The sequence below is a fragment of the Lycium barbarum genome, chromosome 9 (assembly GCF_019175385.1).
Source record: "Lycium barbarum isolate Lr01 chromosome 9, ASM1917538v2, whole genome shotgun sequence".
Taxonomy (NCBI): Eukaryota; Viridiplantae; Streptophyta; class Magnoliopsida; order Solanales; family Solanaceae; genus Lycium; species Lycium barbarum.
In genome coordinates this window covers 107,413,823-107,436,189 of record NC_083345.1, presented here as the reverse complement: position 1 = coordinate 107,436,189, position 22,367 = coordinate 107,413,823, and the positions used below count along the sequence as shown (strand labels likewise).

General features: G+C 39.1%; 1 protein-coding gene across 1 annotated transcript; it reads left to right on the top strand.

Annotated features, from left to right (window-relative positions):
* The first annotated feature begins 6,780 nt into the window (after positions 1-6,780).
* Positions 6,781-21,767, top strand: LOC132609301 (mitogen-activated protein kinase homolog NTF4). Its single transcript, XM_060323210.1, has 6 exons — positions 6,781-7,308; positions 8,228-8,357; positions 9,275-9,412; positions 13,711-14,043; positions 15,283-15,463; positions 21,316-21,767. Exons 1-6 carry the CDS (start codon positions 7,085-7,087, stop codon positions 21,489-21,491), a joined length of 1,182 nt encoding a protein of 393 aa, XP_060179193.1. The 5' UTR covers positions 6,781-7,084; the 3' UTR covers positions 21,492-21,767.
* Positions 21,768-22,367: the final 600 nt, after the last annotated feature.

Below are 22,367 nucleotides of genomic sequence, written 5' to 3'. Positions count from 1 at the left end.
GTTTCGGCATCCCGGCCGAGATAACTTGTGATAATGGTCCTCAGTTCGTTGGCGGCAAAGTCAATGATTTCCTCGAAGGGTTGAAGATCAAGAAAATCGTATCAACTCCATATCACCCGTGTGCGAACGGACAGGCGGAATCCACGAATAAAACAATAATTCAAAATCTGAGGAAAAGACTTGAAACGTCAAAGCATCATCGGAGGGAAGTACTACCGGAGGTATTGTGGGCTTACAGAACCATATCGAAATCAAGCACGAGAGAAATACCTTTCTCGTTGGTCTACGGGGCCGAAGCCCTCATTCCCGTAGAAGTTGGTGAACCGAGTCTCCGGTTCAGGTACTCCACCGAGGAGTCAAACGAGGAGGCCATGGCCGTAAAACTCGATCTCACGGATGAACTTCGCGAAAACGCGTTGGTCCGTATTGCAGCCCAGAAGCAGAGAATGGAAAGGTACTACAACCGGAGAACCAATTTTCGACATTTCCAAGTTGGGGACTTGGTGCTTCGGAAAGTTACCTTGAACACTAAGAATTTCAATGATGGAAAACTAGGTCCGAACTGGGAAGGGCCGTACAGGATAACCGAGGTAACGGGCAAAGGATCGTATTAGCTGGAATCCATGGACGGGCAACGGTTGCGCAATAACTGGAATGTGGCTCATTTGAAGAGATACTACTGCTAAGGTATGGACACCTTGTTTATTAACCTTTTCTTTTTTGCAGGAAGTCAAGTATCGAATAAAGTTAGGAGCTAGGTCTGAAAACACGTGTTGCACTCTTTTCCTTAGTACGGTTTTGTCGCAAAATGGGTTTTCCGATAAGGTTTTAATGAGGCAACAAGTACAACGTGTTACTTGATAAAGACGAGGACAAGCGCCCGGAAACTTGGGGCCACACCCTACGAGTGGGGACTTGATAGTTCTTACCCGATCTTGCAGCTCGGATAAGCACTAGGGGACTACTATACCCACATCAAGGTTTACCCCGGTTAGTCGAAAACGGAGGAGCTCAACAAATCAAAACTGGACCTTCTGTATTAGGTTTCGATGTAAGGACCAAACGATCAGAATGAATCATGTCCACTTAGTATTTGCTACGGCAAAACCAAAACCGGACCTTCTGTATTAGGTTTCGATGTAAGGACCAAACGATCAGAATGAATCGTGTCCACTTAGTATTTGCTGCGGCAAAAACAGAAGGAAAAGGAAAAAATTCTCATATCATGTACGTACAAATACTTGCAATACAAAGATTATCGAAAGTTCAGATTATTGCATTTCGGATATGTCTTCTTGTTAAAACACCCTACCCCAGTGATTACCGCCGTAATTCGGCATTGCTTTATTCATATACCCTACTCCGGGCACTACAGTCGAAATTCGACAAAGGCAACAAGGTCATATTGAACCGAGCCAAAATCTTTAACACCCTCGAATAGGGACTGCTATATCAAAATTTCCTAAGGCCGGGATTCAAGTGTCCGAACCTAATCTATGATAAGTGAATAGCCGAAAAAATATCGGCCCTAAAAATGCCTAGCGTGATTCGGAGACGTCTGAATTCACAAAGCATAAATAAGTCCCAAGGGCAAACCGCTCGATCAAATTCCCGGACAAAACGTACCGGACGAAGAGAAAAGCTAATATTCAGGCACAGTCCGAAAAAATGACTCTGAGTCTCTGCTTGTCCTTAAAACGGATCGACAATTCGGGCAAAAGTCATAACAAGCATTCAAGCAAAAGAATAAAGAAAGAAAAATGCACATTCCATTTATGTAAGGTTTTTTACACCTGAAATCCTTACGAAGTTGAAAAACAAAAATCAAGCCAAAAAGGCAAAAGACAAAATAAAGGTTAAATACAGGCCCTGGTCTATCTGGTGCGGCTGGATCCGGAATGTTCGGATACTGTCCGCTCGGAATCTTCAGAGTCAGTATTGAGGGCTCTCTTAGCTTCTTCCTCAATCCTTTTAGCTTCGAGTATCAGGGCCGGGAGATCCGCAAAGCCATGCTTGGCTTGCTCAAGGGTGGCCCTCTGGGACTTCCACCATTCATACTCCACCGCAATCGTGGTATGAGCCTCGGCAGCCTCCGCACTCCTAAGGGCTTCTGCCAAATCGGCCTCAGCCTGGGCCAGCTTGGCCACTAGTTCATCCCTCTCTTCATCAAGGACTCTTTGGATTTCAGTGGCCGACTCGAGCTCGACTTTGAGAAGGTCATTAGCCTCGGTCGTCTCCTCGAGTTCGGTTTTCAGCTCGTCACATATCCGGGCCTTGTCCTCAGCTTTTTGCTCGAACACCCTCATCCTCTCCTTGTACTTAGCACTCTCAGATTCAAGCGGCCGATGCCTCTCGGCCATGTTCACGGCATCAGACTTGACCAAGTCAACCTCCCCCCGGAGTTGAGAGATAGTGGTTTCGAGCTCACCAAGCCTCGAAGAAAAACGAGTGTTGTCTTGGCTAAGGACGACCTTGTTCGCTTCCAGAAGTCGGTTCCTCTCGACCATCCCGGCCAACTCATTCTTTAACCGAAGGTTTTCGGCCTTCATTGCTTCGAGCTCGGGTTGAAGGTTGGAAAGGGCAACAGCTCGGTTCAATTCATCCTCCTTCACTCGCAAAAGGTGCTGGAACTTCTCCGTTTCTCAACCCTGGGCATCCAGCTGGCCCTTAAGGTCGTCAACTTCTTGCTGAGCCGGACGAAGGCTTCATTAACAAGCACCACACTGTGTAAAAGAAAAAAGAAGTTAAAACTCGGATAAACGAGAAGCTAAAATTCCCATTGAATTATGCAAGGATAGGCTGATAAGCTTACTCGATTGTCCGCGTGCATGCCCTCGTTAATGAGACTCTGCCAGGGGACTCTATTCATTTTTTGCTTATCCGAGTCTGAGACGAGGGGCCTCAGGTAGCTTGCTACTCCCACCGGACGAGACAAAAAGCTGTAGTCCCCGGGGACGGTAATCACGGCCGATCTTGTCCTCCTAGATTCCACACTTGGAGCCGGGAAGATGCGCACCAGGCTATCCCTTGCACCAGTCTCGGTGGACCGGCGCTGCCCTCGTGACTCGAGGGATAGGGAGATGTCCGAAACCGGCAGCTTCTCCAGTAGCAGGAGGAGTATCCGAGAACATATCATCAAAATTATCTGACCTTGAAGCTGGAATTGGAGAATTCGGAGCAGCCTCAGCAGCCTCGGTAGAGGCAGGGATCTCAGAAGTTGCAGCAGTCTCGTAGCCGGGCTGTGGACCAACATCCATTGGAGCCTCGGTCTCGGGGACCGGCTCAACCCTCTGATCGACTTCGGCAGCTGGTGCATGCCCGGACCTTCTGGTCCTTTGCAGGGGGGTCTCCTCGGATGAAGCATCACCTGAAATATCAACATATTCAATCGACCTTAGGGAAGTCGGGTAATGAACTTTTTCCCCACCTGTGTGCAATGCCGGAGCTGACGGTCCTTCCCCGGCTGAAGGAAGTGACGAAATGGTGGTATCCTCCTCTGGAATAGAAGCAACAGAAGGGGTCATATCAATCCTCCGGACGAGGAAATCGGGCTCTGTTTTGTCTCTTAGAGTCCGAACGACGCTCCTTGCCCTCTTTTTCGATTTCTACCCTTTGTCCGAGGGGCTTCTCCTCCTCTTGTTGGCAGCAGAAATAATACGGGATGTACCCGCTGAATCAAATTCGGGTGCCGGCGCAGCGGGTTCGGCCGCTGGCTCCGGTCTTGGGTTCACCGAGCCCTTAGGTAAACCTGAATACCGAAGATGTTATAAAAAGGAAAAAGTAGAAAATGCAATGAATACCGACCCAAGCATAGTATTACCGTGGTTTTGAACGACTCATCGGCCACGCGACAGGAGTTTCTATGTCCGTGCTTCATGGGTGTGTTGGCTAAGGAGAGCACCAACCCATTCGTTCATGTTCTGGACAGCCGGAGGTATCCATGCCACGGCTGGTATAAAGAAGGGGACAAATCGTGATAATGTGAAATGACTAATGTTTGACAAAGCATTCAAAGGTAACTATTAAAAGAATTGAGACACTTACGACTATCATTCCACCTCTCCGGAAAGGGCATATAGTTGGCCAGAATAATGTCCGCGGTCTTCACCCGAACGTAGCGCTCTAGCCAACCTCGGTCTCTATCTTCATCCATCTTCGAAAAGATTGGGTTCCGGCTTCGCTTGGCGAGATTTATTACACCTCCTCGGAACAACCTCGGGGAATACAATCGGATAAAGTGAGCCATCATAAACTCCTTCTTTAAGTTGTTAGCCAACAGCCGGAGGCAGGCCACAGTCCTCCAGACAATCGGACCAATCTGGGTCAGGGTTACATTATATGTCCGGCACATATCCAAAATAACCGGGTCGATTGGAGGGTCGAGCTTGAGTGTAAAAGGATAGGTGTAAACGTATAGGAAGCCCTCCCGATGATCGGTGATCGATTCATCAGGTCCGGGGGAAACCCCTTGTACCGGACGGTTACCCCATCCACAATCAGCCCGAACTTGATCAAGTTTGTCCTCGGTAATGGACGACGGGTACCGTCTTACATCAAACCCTCTATTAGCAACCGGAGAAGGCTTCTCAACTTCAAAATCCTTGTTATAGTTGGGTTTGGACGGTACAATGTCCAAAGCAGTGGGCTCAAAGGCGATTTTTCCCTTGGGTTGAGAAGTTGGCTCGGTTCCTTGAGAAGAAACCGAGGGAACATCATGGGAGGTGGTTTCGGTGTTGGCAGACATTTGGAAGTTATGGAAAAAGAGACTGGCGAATTTGAAAAGGGAGAAGGAACAAGTTAAAAAATAAGAGTGAAGGAGCAGTTGAAAAAATTCAAAATGGCAAAGTGAGAAGAAACAAAGCAGCACCTTCGATAGGAAAACAACAAATGAAGAAGTTGGCAGAGTTGGTTTTCTTACACACAATATAAGTAATGAATCAAGGGGAGAAAAACGGTTGAAATCGGCAAAGAAATATGAGATGAATATGATTAGAAGTGGAGAAGTAGAAGTGGAGAAGAAGAAAATGAAGTAAAATGGAGAAATGAAAGGGTGAAAGGCCTTATATAGGCATGGGAACCGAGACGGTTACAGATCCCAGCCAACCGGGGGATGCCACGTGTCCCACAATTAATGAGACATGATTTGAAACGACGTGCGTTATGGCGGTTGCCAAAGTTGGCCGCTCGGGATGAGACACGTGGCTGATGGCAGAGGGACGTGACGCAACTGTTCCCGCCAAAATGAAAAGATAAGAACGAGCTTATGGAACCCCCGATTTAGTGACTCATCCACTTCCCGTTACTCCGGTAAAACTACGGTCCGGAAAGTGTGGGGACTATCTGTATACAGTAAAAATCGGATTTATGCTAGACCGGTGAGACCGGAAATCGCGGGAAGAAAGAAATAAGCACGAGCATGAAGACTTTCTTTCGGACTGGAGGTGTCGCACTAGAAGTTGATCAGAAGAAAGCGAAGGAAATCGTTTGGTCCGGTTTCTCCATAGCCGAATTGATCGTGGTCGTTAGTCCGGGTTGATCGTGGCCGTTAGTCCGGGTAGTCGTGGCCGTTAGTCCGGGTGATCGTGGCCGTTAGTCCGGGTGATCAGTTACACAATTGCCACGCGTCAAGACCGTCCTGCCACATTGTACTGCCAATCGTACGGGTGTCAGATCGTACGACCCAACCTTATCCTTTTAGGGTTTTCTTTATTCAAAAGGGCTTTATGTTGTATAGAAGGCTCATAAGGCAAAACTATAAATAGGAGGCATTTTCCCTACTTTCAGGGGTTGGCCTTTCAAGATCAGGAATATTGTAATAGTAAAATATATAAAATCTCTCCCTCTTTCTCTGATATTAGTCCGGATTTGTGTGTTCTTCTTTAGCTTTATTTACTCATCCAATATTTACATACTATAAGATACATATATTTAGTATAAATCATCAATTTCGATTCACTTGCTCATAGCAATCACACATATAGACACATATTTATTGCAGCGAATCCGTATACATTTCCTACCAACCAAATAGATTAAAGTTCACCTACATATCCTATACCTCACTTACAAATTCAATTGATTACCTAAATTCGGGGTAAACATTCCAGCTTATAAGCTGCTTTAAATAAGCTAAGCTAAACGAACCCAATTAATTTTTTGGGCTTATTTTAAGCATAAAATGGCTTTAAGCTGACCAGTCAAACACTTAAAAAAGCTGAAAACAGCTTACAGGCAACTTATAAGTCAATCCAAACGGGCTCTAAGATATGTTTTTTGATTGGACATCCAAATATTGTCCATCAGTTTTTGCTGAAGCTCAAGAAGAAGGGGCTAATCTAAGAGTCGAAATCGGAGACTGAGGCTTCGAGTTGGAAAAAGTTTTGGTTTAAAAAACACAACTCTCCGAGACTTCAGTTCGCGGACCCAAAAAAACAAAAAGTTTGCGCGTCCATCAGGACCGATAAACACCATATGGAAGAACGAGTCTTCATTTTCTTCATCACTTCGTTGTCATATACAGTATATTTTCTTAAGGAAATTTGAATTAAAAGAAAAACCATTAATTCTGGAGAAAAGGTGGTCTGGAGAAAGAAAGAAAAGAAGGAGAAAAACAAAAAAACCTAGAAGGAAAAATAAAATATTAAAAAAGTATAATAATTATCTTCCAATTAGAAGACTACATATGTACAATTGAGGTCATTTTTAGCTTCTCTTTTTTTTTTTAACTCCCACGCACTTTTCAGTCAGTGATTACATTTTATTGGCACGTCACCTATTAGGGGATATTAATTCCAGTTTAGATTAGAATAGGGGTATATAAAACTCCTTAAAATAAATTTGCTAAAATGAGATTTTGAGAACAAGTTTTAGGTGAGATTTTATGCATTATTCCCTATTTGTTTAACTTGATAAAGACAAAAGCAAAACAACAAACAAGCATTTCTCTTCATCAACAATCATCTTTCACGATTCAGATCTGCTTGACCCCCCCCCCCCCCCCCAAACTTCACTTTCCCCAACACACACACACATACAGAAAGAACAAATTTTCTCAAATTTGATTTCTAGGGTTTTTCCGTGTAAAATGGATGGTGGTCCAGCTCAGCAAACGGCCGACACAGTGATGTCGGACGCACCAGCGCCGCCGCCGCAGCAGACGGGGGTGGCCGGAATGGATAATATTCCGGCGACGTTAAGTCACGGTGGGAGGTTTATTCAATATAATATATTTGGTAATATATTTGAAGTAACTGCAAAGTATAAACCTCCAATTATGCCTATCGGTAAAGGAGCTTATGGCATTGTTTGGTAATATTTTCTCTCCCTTTTTTCCTTAATTAAACTACTCATTTTGTATTTGTAGAAATTGTTGGTAGGAAACCAAAATTGGTTAGGATTTGGTACATGTCTAGTTAGACTTTATAGTTAGAATTATATAGGAATAAGATTTCCTGTCTTGAGTTAAATAGGTTGCTTACCATTATAAATAGGCCCCACACCGCACTTGTGGGATTACACCGGGTATGTTGTTGTTATACTATAAATAAGGGTGTTGCTAGCTAATTTTTCATAGTGTAGAGAATTGTAGAGAGCATTCAGAGATTTAGGAAACCAAATTGGTTAGGATTTGGTAGGAGAAAATTATGCTCTATATCTATTTTTGAAAATATTTACGTCACGTAGCCCATAATGTGAGTTTGTTACCCGATTTAGCTCATATTTGTGTATAAACACCTTTTGTACACTATTATACATACATTTTATATAAGCTGCTTTAGATACGTTAAACCAAACGGGTCTAATTAATTTTTTGGGCTTATTTTAAGCACAAAATGACTTTAAGCTGGCCAGCCAAACACTCAAAAAAGCTGAAAACAGCTTATTGACAACTTATAAGCTAATCCAAACGGGCTCTATGTATAATGCTTTTTCCCCGGTATTATATTGTATATATTGGGCTACGTGGTGTAATAATTTTCAAAAGCTGTTTATTCTTGAAAATCTCCTGGTTTAATTTATGTCCAGTTTGAATTATATAGGAATAGGATTTCCTGTTTTGAGTTAGGTTTCATATTATTATAAATAGGGGTGTTGCTAGCTAATATTTCATAGTGTAGAGAATTGTAGAGAGTATTCAGAGGTTTATGAATAAAATATTTTGCTTCAAAAATTTATGTGGAATTTTGATTGATAAGACATTTGTTTTATGATTTTGTGATTATGATAGTTCGGCTTTGAATTCGGAGACGAATGAGCATGTTGCAATAAAGAAAATTGCAAATGCATTTGATAACAGAATCGATGCCAAGAGAACTTTGCGTGAGATCAAGCTTCTTCGACATATGGATCATGAAAATGTCAGTGAGTGATTTTTTTTTCGTATTTCTCTTCATATAATTTACTTGTTCGATCAAATTTAAATTTTTGGAATAGGTCTGGAGATATTTGCTTGTGTTATACTCCCTCCGGTCCATTTTAGTTGTCTTCCTTACTAAAAACAATGGTCCAAAATAGCTGTCATTTTAGAAAATTAAGATATAATTAGCTATTAGTTTCCACCTTTACCCTTACTCAACAAATGTGGGGAGAGATTTATATGGTGTAAAAGAGCATAGTATTAAATTGAGATCAAAGAGTAAATAAAGTTAATTTATTTACCAGTTTCAAACAAAAAAAAAGTTAATTTAGTCAAATTACCTTTTAGTTAGTGTTTTCTTAAGGGGCGTGCAAAAAAAAAAAAAAAAAGACAAGTAAAATGGACCGGAGGAGTTTCAATTAGATGGAATAAAGAGTTATTTTGAAACTATTCACTTGGCCCTTTGGGACATCTGATAGAATTGGAACAGTAGATATGTTGAATGTCTTCACTTGATTCACTGTTATCAGCTTAATGAACTACTTAAATGAAAAGGAAACAATGCTGCGTTGTGACTTAATGGAGAGAGTAAATGATAAATGGTTTGTTTCTGTTTATAAAGACATAAAGATTGAGTAATGTATGTAGCTAATATCGCCCCATACAAAGTCTTGGGTTCTTTTCCTCATTTTTTCAGCTGAATGATACTGTAGATTAACTCTGTTTTAATTTTAATTTGTGTGCAAAACTGCAAACATGGAATGTATATAAAATTATATATATATTTTTAAGTAATTGAGGGAGCTACTTAGATTTTACAACGGGAGTTAGATGCTTCATAAGAAGAAAGAGACTTTAGATCACATGGTGTGTGTATAAATGAAAATTATGAGGCTAATTCAGCATCTTGCCTTGCAGATTGTTGCGATCAGAGATATAATTCCACCACCTCAAAGAGAAGTATTTAATGATGTCTATATTGCATATGAGCTTATGGACACTGATCTCCATCAAATTATTCGCTCTAATCAGGGATTATCAGAAGAGCATTGTCAGGTACTAATTAGGATAATTTTGTTCTGCCATTTAGAGCATTACTGATATGGGATTATCCAATTATTTAGAAGCTTATAGAAGTGGTTCTTCATTAAAATTTAATTGGTTAACGTAACAAGTTTTTCAATTTTGTGTTGGAGTTGTTTAAATCATACTCCCTATGTTTCAATTTATGTGAACCTTTTACTATTTGGGGAGTCTATGAGGTGCTTCTTTGACCACATTTTTCTTACATTTTTTTTAAAATTATTTGAATTATAAATTATCATGACTTATAATACTTTTTATGTAGTTTCTAAATATATAAATTTTATTTTACAAACTAGAAAAATCTATGTTAAAATTCAGGGTCAAAGTTATAAAATTTGACCCTCGTACTCCGAAAAGGTTCACATAAATTGAAATAGAGGGAGTATATCAATTCTTGTATTGTTGGGAGTAAGCACTACTCTGTCGGTATTACTTCCTTTCTTCTTATGTTATCATTTTAACAGCTTTCACTTGTAGTATATTGTGTTTGAATAAGATTTCCCTTTACTTATGCAAGAAAAACTGTGTGGTATATTGTTTTCCAGAGTCGTAATGATCAATACTCATTGTGCTAGGTTACAACGTTTTAACATGAAACGTCAGCAATTAGCATTCTCTCATTCAGTGGAAAGGATGTTCATATATCCACTTTTTAAGTGCTGAAGTGCATGAATGTAACATGCCCTTTCTACTTCTATATTTCTTTGTTATAATTTATGGGATGAACTTCATTGGATAAGCAATTCTACTGTATTCACTTATATCGAGTGGCTGGGGAGGGCTCGGAGTAAAAGATTTGAGGGTCTTTAACAAAGCTTTGTTGGGGAAATGGTTGTGGAGATTTGGGATGGAGGTCCAATCCTTATGGAGAGGGCTGATAGTAGATAAATATGGGGTGATGGAAGGGGGTTGGAGATCTAATGATATCACGTTGGCTTTTGGGTGTGGACTATGGAAGAATATCATGAAGGGATGGATAGATTTTTATGAAACATCTCTTTCAGGGTAGGGGATGGGAGAAGAGTTAGTTTTTGGGAGATAAATGGTATGGAAACATTTTGCTAAAAGAATTATATGGAAACATGCTGCTAAAAGATAGTTTCCGAGTGTTTATAGGGTTATGGTTGTGGAGATTTGGGATGGAGGTCCAATCCTTATGGAGAGGGCTGATAGTAGATAAATATGGGGTGATGGAAGGGGGTTGGAGATCTAATGATATCACGTTGGCTTTTGGGTGTGGACTGTGGAAGAATATCATGAAGGGATGGATAAATTTTTATGAAACATCTCTTTCAGGGTAGGGGATGGGAGAAGAGTTAGTTTTTGGGAGATAAATGGTATGGAAACATTTTGCTAAAAGAATTGTATGGAAACATGCTGCTAAAAGATAGTTTCCGAGCATTTATAGGGTTTCATGTCTAGGGGAAGCGGTAGCGCAACATAAAAGGGGGACTCAAAGGGAAGAAACGTTTTGGGATTTGAGGTTAAGGAGGGATTCTAGGATTGGGAGGTGAATGAGTTTCAAAGGATGCTAACTTAATTCTATCAGCATTTCAAGACAGTCGATAAGACCTGATTCGATGAGATGGAAGTTGGGGAACAATCTGTCAAGTCGATTTGGATTCCTAAGGTGCCGAGGAAGGTCTTTTTCACATGGTTAGCTGCTAGAGGGGTGATCTTGACAGCGGAAAACCTTAGGAAAAGAAAAGTTGTTTGCATCAGCTGGTGTTACTTATGCAAGGAGGCGGGCGAAGATGTAGATCATCTTCTTCTACACTGTAGCCAGGGCACAAGACTGGTGGGGTGTGTTTAGCTGGTTTGGTATGTCTTGGGCAATGCCAAGATCTGTGAAAGACCTATTATTTTGCTGGAAACCTAGAAGAAGCAGGAGAAAATGCAGGCATGGAATTTTGTTCCTATGGCAGTGACGTGGATCATTTGGAGAGAGAAGCATGCGGTTTTGAAGGGGCAGAATTGAGTTTTTGATAGTTGAGGAGTAGTCTTAGATCCCTTATTTATTTTGGGTGCAACCATGTAGTTCCGGATTGTATAGAGGATTGGGTGTCTTTTTTAGAGAACCATATATTTTTGTAGGTTCTTTACTTTTTGGTATACTATGTATACGGCCGATTTTGGCCTTGTGATTAATGAAAATATTTACCTGATCAAAGAACTTATTTTGAGTGGAAAGTGGTACTAATGTTCAATAATAGACAGTTTGTTTTCATCAATATGCTGTTCATAATTTTTTTCTTTTTCTTTTGAATGGTAGTATGCCCATTTTCCTCTTATTTGGATAAGGACATGGATCACATTATCATCTTTATTTTTGGAAAAGCAATACCCTTCTAAAGCCAGAAAAACTTGAAATGTTTAGGTCTTTTCGTTGTCATATTAGGGTGACTGGGTGAGCATTAGTGACTGCAAATCTACGATGTCCATTTAGACATATCAAGTGAAAATTGGTAGCAATGGTCAACCACAGACAATCTAATTACAGCAGTATGCTGTTTGTATCTTTCTTCCTTCTCTTTTCATGGGCAGTATGCTCATTTTTTAACTTACTTGGATAAATACTAGATCATATTGGATAGTAGTGGACAAAAGAAAATTTGGAAGTGCTCATTTTGGGATATTCTTTTTGTTTTCTTGACAAGTCAAATATCATTTTATGAATTCACCAACGGGGAATCTTACTAGTCTAGTTGGTTGGCTACCTGGACTTTTCACGTTGTTGGTGAGGGTTCTATTCCCCACCTTGTAATCCCCTTCCCTGTTCCCCCTTACCCCCTATGGATAGTTTGAAAAGAATTTTTAAAAACATTTAGAAAATTTAATTCACCAACAGGGTGCACCGGAAAAATATGTATTAAGTGAAAACCTATGCTAGTCTGATCTCCTGCTAGTCTAGCCAAACTTTATAAAAGTAAGTTTTCTTCCTTTACAGAAAATATAAATCATACAAAAAAGTGTTCTTAAATTATTTTGAACTTTTCTAGTTGCTTGGTCTAGTGAGTTAAGTCATACTATTTTTCTGTAAAGAAAACATCGACAGTTAGTCTTTGATGCTTCTTATCAAAAACCAACTAGTCTTTGATGCTATGTACTGTATAATTGTGTTTTTCTTGTATGATGTATTCTTTGTATAGGTTTGCCTCGTAAGGATAAACTTATCGTACTTTTTTGATAGAAAGTGTAACAGTGATGCATTGCTGGTGCATAAACAACATAAAATCATATCTTATTTCCAGATGTAACATTAGATACCTCTGGAAGACTGGAAATAGAGCTGGAAGAGAAGAGGGGGAAGCCACAGTAGAGGGGTCAAAGACAAATCTTTAAAGAGAATGAGAGTTTAGGTTAAGAGTGAGAGGCTAGAGAATGAGTATAAAAGGTCATGTCATTTCTAAGCTCTCTTTTTCATAATAGAACATGAACAAATTACAATAAGACTCTAAAAACAATGTGTTTGTTAAATGCTTGACCATGTATACTAAGTACCCTCTTTTGCTTTATGACTTGTAAATACTTTTGACAGCAGCTTCTTGGTGCAACGTAAATAATATAATTACTATTTTTCAAAAATTTGCGAGGTTGGTAATTTGAGAATTCTGTAATGGAGATTAGTTGTGTGTTTTTTTTTTTGGGAAGGGGATTACAACATGGGGATTCGAACCCTCACCAACAAGGTGAAAGTTCAGGTAGCCAACCAACTGAGCTGCTAAGATTCCTACTAATGGAGATTAGTTGTAGATGCATGGTCTAAGTTTAATATCTTATATTGGTTATTGTTCAGTTTTTGATGAAAAAGTTATCCAAGAATATACACTTCATTGCTTTATCTAGTCTAAGTGCTACATCTTAAATTGGTTATTTTAGGTTTTGGTGAAAACCTTGTCCAAGAACATACACTTGCTATATCTGCTGTTATGCTGAACAATGCAGAAGGTTACTCTCTGTTTCTATAATGAAGAAATATGTTGATTATCTTGTCTGTGTTTTTATTTTATTTTAAATAAAGGTAACAATATATTCATCAGCACAAAGATTGTGCTGGAAACCATATTTACACAGTACCTAATTAGATCTATTCAAAATTCTTCTTACAAGGACTCTAAAAACTTCTCTTGTCTCTCTTTCTTATCATTCTATCTCTATAACATTCAGTGTTGCTTTATACATGCATACATACATACATATATGTTATGGTGCATTATTCTGCCAAATTCATCTGTATAATAACTAGTTTTATGTATTTTTTGGTGCAGTATTTCTTGTATCAGATCCTCCGTGGGTTGAAATACATACATTCTGCAAATGTTTTGCATAGGGACTTGAAGCCTAGCAATCTCCTCTTGAATGCCAATTGTGATTTAAAGATATGTGATTTTGGGCTAGCTCGTGTCACTTCTGAAACTGACTTTATGACCGAATATGTTGTGACAAGATGGTACCGACCTCCGGAGCTTTTGTTAAATTCTTCTGACTATACTGCAGCTATTGATGTTTGGTCAGTCGGTTGCATTTTCATGGAATTGATGGACAGAAAGCCTCTGTTTCCTGGTAGAGATCATGTACACCAGCTACGTCTACTTATGGAGGTATCTTTTTTGTCAAAATTTTCCACCAAACTGTCTCCAATCTTCCCCCTAAAATATGTACTTTTATCTATGTTGTATACCTCTGCTTTTTTCTCCGCGTCACCTTTTCAGTGGAGGACCCACTACAGCTTACCGAGGACATGACCTTAGATAGGAGGGTTTGGAGGACCCAAATTAGGGTAGAAGGCTAGTAGATAGTCTCGTTATCCGTTCTTATTAGTAGTCGCATTATTGCAATATAATTTCTTGTGCTCCGATTTCTGTTATTATCTGTTATTTCCTGTGCTTTGATTATCCTGTGTTATCTGCTCCGATTTCTGCTATTATCTGTTATTTCCTGTGCTTTGATTATCCTGTGTTATCTGTGTCGCTTGCATTATTTCATTTCCATATCGCTTTGAATCTCTTATCCGAATCTCTTAACCTTATCTGACTTCTTTTTATGCTTTTATTGAGCCGAGGGTCTTTCGGAAACAGCCGTCCTACCTTGGTAGGAGTAAGGTCTGCGTACACTCTACCCTCCCCAGACCCCACGATGTGGGATTTCACTGGGTTGTTGTTGTTGTTGTTGTCACCTTTTCAGTGGTCATAATTTATTGTCAGTTATTTGCAAATCTAGCTAGAAATAGAGAAAACTATCATGTTATAGATCTAGGAAACCAGAAGGAGAAGGTACTGCAGGAGTGAACGAGCATTTGTACTTTGAACAGCCTGCTTTTCTAGAGCATTAAAAGAATAAGGAACAATCAGATGTGTAAATTTTTCTCCGAAGAGTGGATATGGATACGTTCAATGCTTTCTCCAAATGTGGACAAGATACAATGAGTTAACCTTGCTACGCTCTCTCCACTCTCCATCTATTGACACTTTGACAGGATGATTCGGATTTTGGATTAATCATCATTTTTTAATTTATTGATTTAACACTGCAATGTCCGAGAGCACTCTCTAATATTAGTTTCACGTTTAAATGTTATTGTTCATGTTTATTTATTTTAATGAAGGAACTATTTGCAGTAGATTAGCTCCTTCCGAGTTCCGAGGCCAAAATGGAGTTTTTGAGTGAGACCTCTCTAATTATTGACAACATTATTTGACTGCTGGATTTAGCATTCATTATTTGTATAATTAATTTCATAATCCTTGCTGCAATGACTGAGAATCACTCTCTTATATTTAAGGTCATGCTCAGATGTGATTATTCATACTTAAGTTATTCTTATGAGAGACTTCTTGCAGTTGATTGGCACCCCGTCTGAGGCTGAAATGGAGTTTTTGAATGAGAATGCAAAGCGGTACATCAGGCAACTTCCTCTTTACCGTCGACAATTATTTGTCGAAAAATTTCCACATGTAAACCCTGCTGCTATTGATCTTGTTGAGAAAATGTTGACATTTGATCCCAGAAGGAGACTCACTGGTGAGGAACCCCTGAAATGCTTCTCTACTAGCTGCATTATTCATTTCTCTATCTGTATGTTAAATTATTCCTTTATGCATAGAAGCGTACTTGTGTGTCTTAGCAAGTATGTATTTTTTTGAACTGGAATTGCTGGTATGTATATTTACCTACTTGTCAGACAAATAAAGTTTCTACGTGATAATTGTGGGAGTTCACACCCAAAAGCGTATCTTCTTATCTGGATACAGTGGTAGGATTTTTACCTTCTCATAATTTTACTTGATAGATAACAATAATGCTCTAACAATGCACATATTGCTTTGCATGCAGTTTATTATTGTAAATTGTGGTTATTTTGTTGTTGATGCTAGGGGTCAAATCCCACCTTCGTTCGTTTCTAATTAAATTTGTTACCTTGAGAAAAAGGAAAAAACACAAAAATTTTGCTCCACTCGAAGTAATTAATTATCTGCCTTTTGGCAAGGGATTAAGGTATCTATGCTTTCAAGCACTCGGTTTAGATACCTATTGTAGCCCCTTAATATGTAGTGGTGAAACTTACTTTCTGGAGAATATATACAGTTTATATGGCCCCATTGGTTGGCCTATGGAAAATAATAGGTGTATTACGATTTATTATTCCTGTTGTTGTTAATTAGATTGGAAATCTGCCTAGTTGGAAAGGATGGAACAAAAATTAATTTCTGGTTGCCTATATTAGCATGATCAGTACAGAGATGTGTGAAGATGTATAAGTGGAAGGAACAAATTATTTTTGCCGTGACTGAGATGAAGGAAGTTTCTGTCCTCTCGTAACCATAACATAAGTAAATTTTCCAGTTTGTAATATCATTCATAAGACATAACCATTGCTCTTCAGGCAGCCACAGCATTCCTGCAAAAAGTGGCTAGATGTGACAAATTGCAAATTGCAAATTGCACCTGCTGTTTTGTTAATCATGTTTAGATCCACATGGGTAGGAACGAAAAGCAAAACTGATCTATAGACAAAAAATGAATTATTTTCTCTAAAATTAGAAACTAACATGGCTGATATGTACAAAGGTGTTTATGGATAACATGCTGGTTTTGTGAATAAATGTTTGTCCTGCCTAGGGTATTGAAAAATATGTTGTTGAATAGAAACTATGCTTTTTCTCTATGTAATGTGTACCTTTATCTTGTATCAATTCATTACGCCCACCTCTTTATTTTAGTAAGTCTATGTCCTCAATCCACATCTTTATTAACAAGAACAGAGTTTTAAACTCTTTCGACCGTGAGTTGTTGAAATTGAATGACCACTGATCTAAGTTCCTCGGACTCGGGTGCGGGTGTCCGACATGGGTGAGGATCTAGAGGTTGGATCCTTCATGATCTAAATTTTAAGATTTGGCGATACAGATCCAGTTATAGATACGGGTGTGGGGATTCGGCTAAAAAACTTCAAATATCTAAAAATAGAGTTATAAAACCTAAATTATGAGATATTATGTGCAAAACTTGAGGAAAATATATTGATCAAGGGGAGAATCCCGAAAGGAGAAAAAAGGAAAAGGAAGGACATAGAAATTTCTATATACAAGGTATACCATTTTCTTCAACACCTTAGCTTTTGTTTTGATTAAAGAAATCATTGAATCTGTCCAGATTTTTTTTTTTTAAATTGGTAACTGGATCTATATTTCATCCTGATCAAAACAGTACATAGGTTGTACTGAACCATATTTACAAAGGTATTCCTACTTTCTGAGATCCTACTCCTACATCGAATCTAATACATCAATGATGGAGACTGTATCATTGGAATAGACCTGATTACACCAAAAACATAATAACATAATACAATTCAGCTTGATTTTCTGCATACTATTTTCTACATTTTCAAAACACCTAGAGTTTGGCTCCTTCCAGATTGTCCACCAAATGCTTGCAGGGACAATTCTCCATCTACCTCTGTTCTTTGCTTGCAACCCTGCTTCCTCCCAGCTGTGAAGTGCCTCTGTAATCCTTCCAGGCATAGTCCAAGATATACCCTTAAGATTTAAGAATAATCTCCATAGTTGTCCTGTTACCTTGCAATGTAGGAATAGATGGTTAACTGTCTCTGCATCATCACCACAAAAAAAGCACCTGGAGCATAGTGGCAACCCTCTTCTCATCAAATTTTCTTGTGTCAACACTGCCTCCTTAGCTAGTAACCATATAAAGCATGTTACTTTATGTGGAATTTTTGTTTTCCAAATTTGTTTCCATGGCCAGTTGTTGGGTTGTTGACTGTCCTGATTCATCCATCTGTAAGCTAAATTTACCTTGAAGATTCCCTTGCTATTGTCCTGCCACCATAACACATCTTTCCCTGTCTCCAGTCCACTGAACTGCTCTATTGTATTAAAAAATTCAGCTACCCTTGGAATTTCCCAGTCATTTAAATGCCTCCTGAAATTAAAGCTCCATCCTTGAGGGGTCCAATGATCTGCTATACTCCTTTGCTGGTGCAATACAAGATTATGTATGTCTGGGAAAGTGATGCCATCTTTCTTGCCTCATGCCAAACATCCTTCCAGAAATCAGTCTTCACCCCATTACCCACTTTTATCTTGGTATTCAGCTTGAATTCATCCCACAATGCTCTGATGGATCTCCATAAACTTACTCCATATGGTGTAGTAACCACTTTTGTCATCCAATTATCCTCCTCTTCATACTTAGCTCTGATGACCTCCCCTCACAAAAGTTGATTCTCATTATCATTATTGTACTTCCATAACCATTTCATTCTGAGTGCTTTACTATTGAACTTTCAGATTCTTGATCCCTAAGCCTCCATATTTCTTCCCTACTAACAAAGCTTTCCACTTCACCAGATGATATCCTTTCCTTTCTTTGTTCCCTTGCCACAGAAAGTTCCTCCTTATGCTATCCAACCTTTTGATAATCCCTGTTGGGATAGGGAACAAAGACATCATGTAGTAGAGCATCAAGAACAGAATTAATAAGTGTCAATCTACCACCCAAGGATAGATATTGAGTCTTCCATCTTGCCAGTTTTTTCTCACATTTCTCAATCACACTGTTCCAAATTCTTGTGGATTTAGACTTTGCTCCTAAAGGCTTTCCAAGATAATTGGTTGGTAAATCACCAATTTCACCACCTAAGATAGCATTCAACAACTCCATATTTGGCACTTCATTGATCGGGTATAAGAAACTTTTCCTCCAATTGATATGTAAACCAGAAAATCCTTCAAATAAAATCAGAATTATCCTTAGGATTTTAAGTTCTTCTTCTTCTGCATCACAAAATATGAGAGTATCATCTGCATATTGTAGGTGAGTAATCTCCATATTCTCCCTACCAGCTCTTGCAACATCAAAACCTCTTATCCATCCATTGAAATTTGCAGTTTTAACTATTTTGTTGAGACCCTCCATAACCCTCCATAGCTAGCAGAAACAGAAAAGGTGAAAGTGGATCTCCCTGCCTGAGTTCTCTTTGAGTTTTGAAAAAACCTGCTGGTGACCCATTTATCAGTACTGAAAAGCTTACTGTTGAAATACAGTATTTGATCCAATGTATCCACTTTTGCCTAAAACCCATAAACTCCAATAACCTCAGAAGATATCCCCAATTGACATGGTCATATGCTTTCTCAATATCAAGTTTGCACAAAATTCCAGGCTTCTTTTGCTTCATTCTGGAATCTACTGCTTCATGGCTATTAAAACAGCATCCATGATTTGCCTTCCTTTGATGAAGGCCATTTGTTGGGAGTCTTACCAGTTTATCCATCACTCTGTTCAATCTTTCAGTGAGAATTTTAGATAGAATCTTGTAAATGCTGCCAATCAAGCTAATTGGCCTGAAATCCCTCATCTCTTTAGCCCCTTTCTTCTTTGGTATAAGAGCTATGAATGTGGCATTGAAACTTCTTTCAAACATTCCTTGTTCATGAAAATTTTGCAGTGTATTCATAATATCTTGCTTCACCACCTCCCAGCATTTGATGAAGAATCCCATGGTGAAGCCATCTGGACCAGGTGCTTTATCAGTTCCACATAATTTTAAACATTTCAGCACTTCACTTTCCTCAAAGTTTCCTTGCAGTGACTCCTTCTCCTCCTCTGACAACACTGGGCAGTTAGTAAAATGACAAGTAGGTCTCCATTGTGTTGTTTCTGAAAATAGCTTTTGATAATAACCAACAATTTCTTCTTCAATCCTGGCTGGATCCTGTGTTATTTCCCCTTGAACAAGCAGTTGATCAATATTGTTGTATCTTTTATGTGCATTTGCCATCTTGTGAAAGAACTTCGTATTTCTATCACCTTTAACCATAGAGATCTTGATTTTTGTCTCCATGATATATCTTCATTTTTAATCAGCTCTTCATGCTCCATCAGCAATGTTGCCTTTCTGACTGTCTCATCTTCTGTCATCCTCCTTTCTTCAAGAACTGCATCCAGCTCTGCTAAAATCTGTCCAGAAAATCCAGAATTTCTCTGTCGATTTTGGTCAAAGTACCCAAAATCGGTTGACCAGATCGGGTACGGATCCCACACCCATGTCGTGTCGACACGGGTGCGGCAGCAAAAGTGAAGAGTCCGAGTAACATAGCCACTGATTCAAGGGTTGGACAGAAATGGGCCTACCAACTAGGGTTTAAACAAATCAGCCAGGTACGGAGTAAAGGCTGTCCTCGATGAAAGTCGGGTTGATCATGCTTGAATGTAAGATCAGCTCACTCTATGGAAAACAACAAATAAATAAAGGACAAACAAGATTGAGGTGGCGTCACCCAGTGTTATCAAAGGTGCGCTTAAAGCGCGCTTAAGCCCTGAAGTGAGGCTCAAAACATGTTGAGCGCTTCGCCTCGCTTTATGTGCGCTTCAGTGTCATCATCAAGGCTCTAAGACGTACTTTTCCTTGCCAATTAGCCTCTCTTGAAGAGATGACACCAGATAATTGATATTTCACTCTATCGTTATGGTTTTACAATTTGTTTGTCCATATATGTGTTATCCAAGCTTCTTATTATTTGTCTTGGGATAAACATATATATATAGTATTATTATTTTGCACAATTGCGCCTTTTTTCATTAAAGCCCACGCTTTATTTGCGCTTAAAGCCCCAGCTGACTTTAGAGTTTTTTTTGCGCTTTTCGCTTTTGATAACACTGGCGTCACCATTGGATGGCTAACAGTTATGCTATTGCATTACACTAATGAAGAACTATTAAAGCTTGCATGTTTTGTTTGGGGGGGGGGGGGGGGGGTTCTTACAACAATACATAACTCAAAAGCTAAACCATGAAACCAATATATCAGTCCTGGCCAGCTGTACTCTAGCTTAGTATGTTTGAGATCTTAAAGCGCCATCTATATTGAAGGCTTTGATGAACCTCATCCTACCTAGGCCTAAATATTGGCCGGAATTTCTGTAGAGTTTCCACTTGATAAAAAAAAAAAACAGAGAATTTCATCCAATAACATTTCCAGCATGATCTAAGAAAGGAGAATTGTTCTAGAATTGTACGTTCTTCCTTTGTGGACTAAAGATGGGGCAAAGGCTAGAGCTAGCCTAGGAAAGTGCTACTATTTGTTCTCTGTGTGGTTTCCTTGGTCTAAACTCTAAAGTTTTGAGCTATGATTTTAAATTTCACTGGTATGGCTTCAAATGATTTGCAGCATGATTGGACAGGCATTATGGCTAACCTTCATTGTTTGGTATTCATATCTTGTAATAAATTTTATCCGTGGCACTTGTCAAAAGCCACACTGAAATCAAATCTCCATATTTGCATCCTTTAACAGCCTACATCTTGCTACATACTGATTCCTTGATTATGCATTTTGTTTCTTGTTTCAGTTGAAGGCGCGCTTGCACATCCTTACCTAAATTCGCTTCATGATATTAGTGACGAGCCCATTTGCATGACTCCTTTTAGCTTCGATTTTGAACAGCATGCCCTTACTGAGGAACAAATGAAAGAGCTGATTTACAGAGAGGGTCTTGCATTTAATCCCGAATACCAGCAAATGTGAGTACTCGTTTGCTGTTGGATTGTCTGTGTGACTTTCATTTTTTAATGCAACCAGGTCATTTATTTCTCCATGTATATGCATATCTTTTCCGCCCGATGCACGGATGGGTTTCTTTTTGAACGTTTTAATTTATATAGCATGACCTGTGTATGACCATTGTATTTCTGTACTTTTAAAGGTGGTTCACTTGTATCAGTACTGTTTTATTACCACTGAAATTCTAATGGACAATTTTTGTCCCGGAAATGTAATCTTACTCTACTGGATTTTTATTTCTTTTCTGCTTCTCATGCTTTGGTACTGATTTACTGTGTTGATGAACCCCCTCCCTCCAGAAAAAAAGAATTTGAGTTCTATTACTTTCTTGTACATCTGACACAAGTTAATTTTACTACCTAACTAGCAATCCTGTGAACATGCTAGAATATAGTTGGCACCTGAAATCTTCACATGAATGTCATGTGTACCTGCACTTTTTATGAAACAATTGTAAGAAATCATTGTGTAAGTCGAGGTTTTGGGGGAGAACAGTGATGCTATTTTCCTTTTTTTTTAAATTTATTTTTTATGTCACCATTGTGGTGAGAGGTTTGGCATAGACGTCAGTACGCAGAAATGTACAGAATTGGGACAACAATCCTGTCCACCATTTGTAGTAAGAAAGAGGAAGGCAGTAGGAACAAAAAAAAACATGTGCCTTATAGCATAGGTTTGGTCACAAGGTTGTGGCCTAATAGTCAATGAAGTGAGTTGAGAATCATGAGGTCTCAAGTTCAAATTCCAGCGGAGGTAAAAACATACATTAGGTGATTTTTTCCCATTTGTACCAACTTTGGTGGACAGAGTTACCCGATACCTATGTTGGTGGGAGGTTGC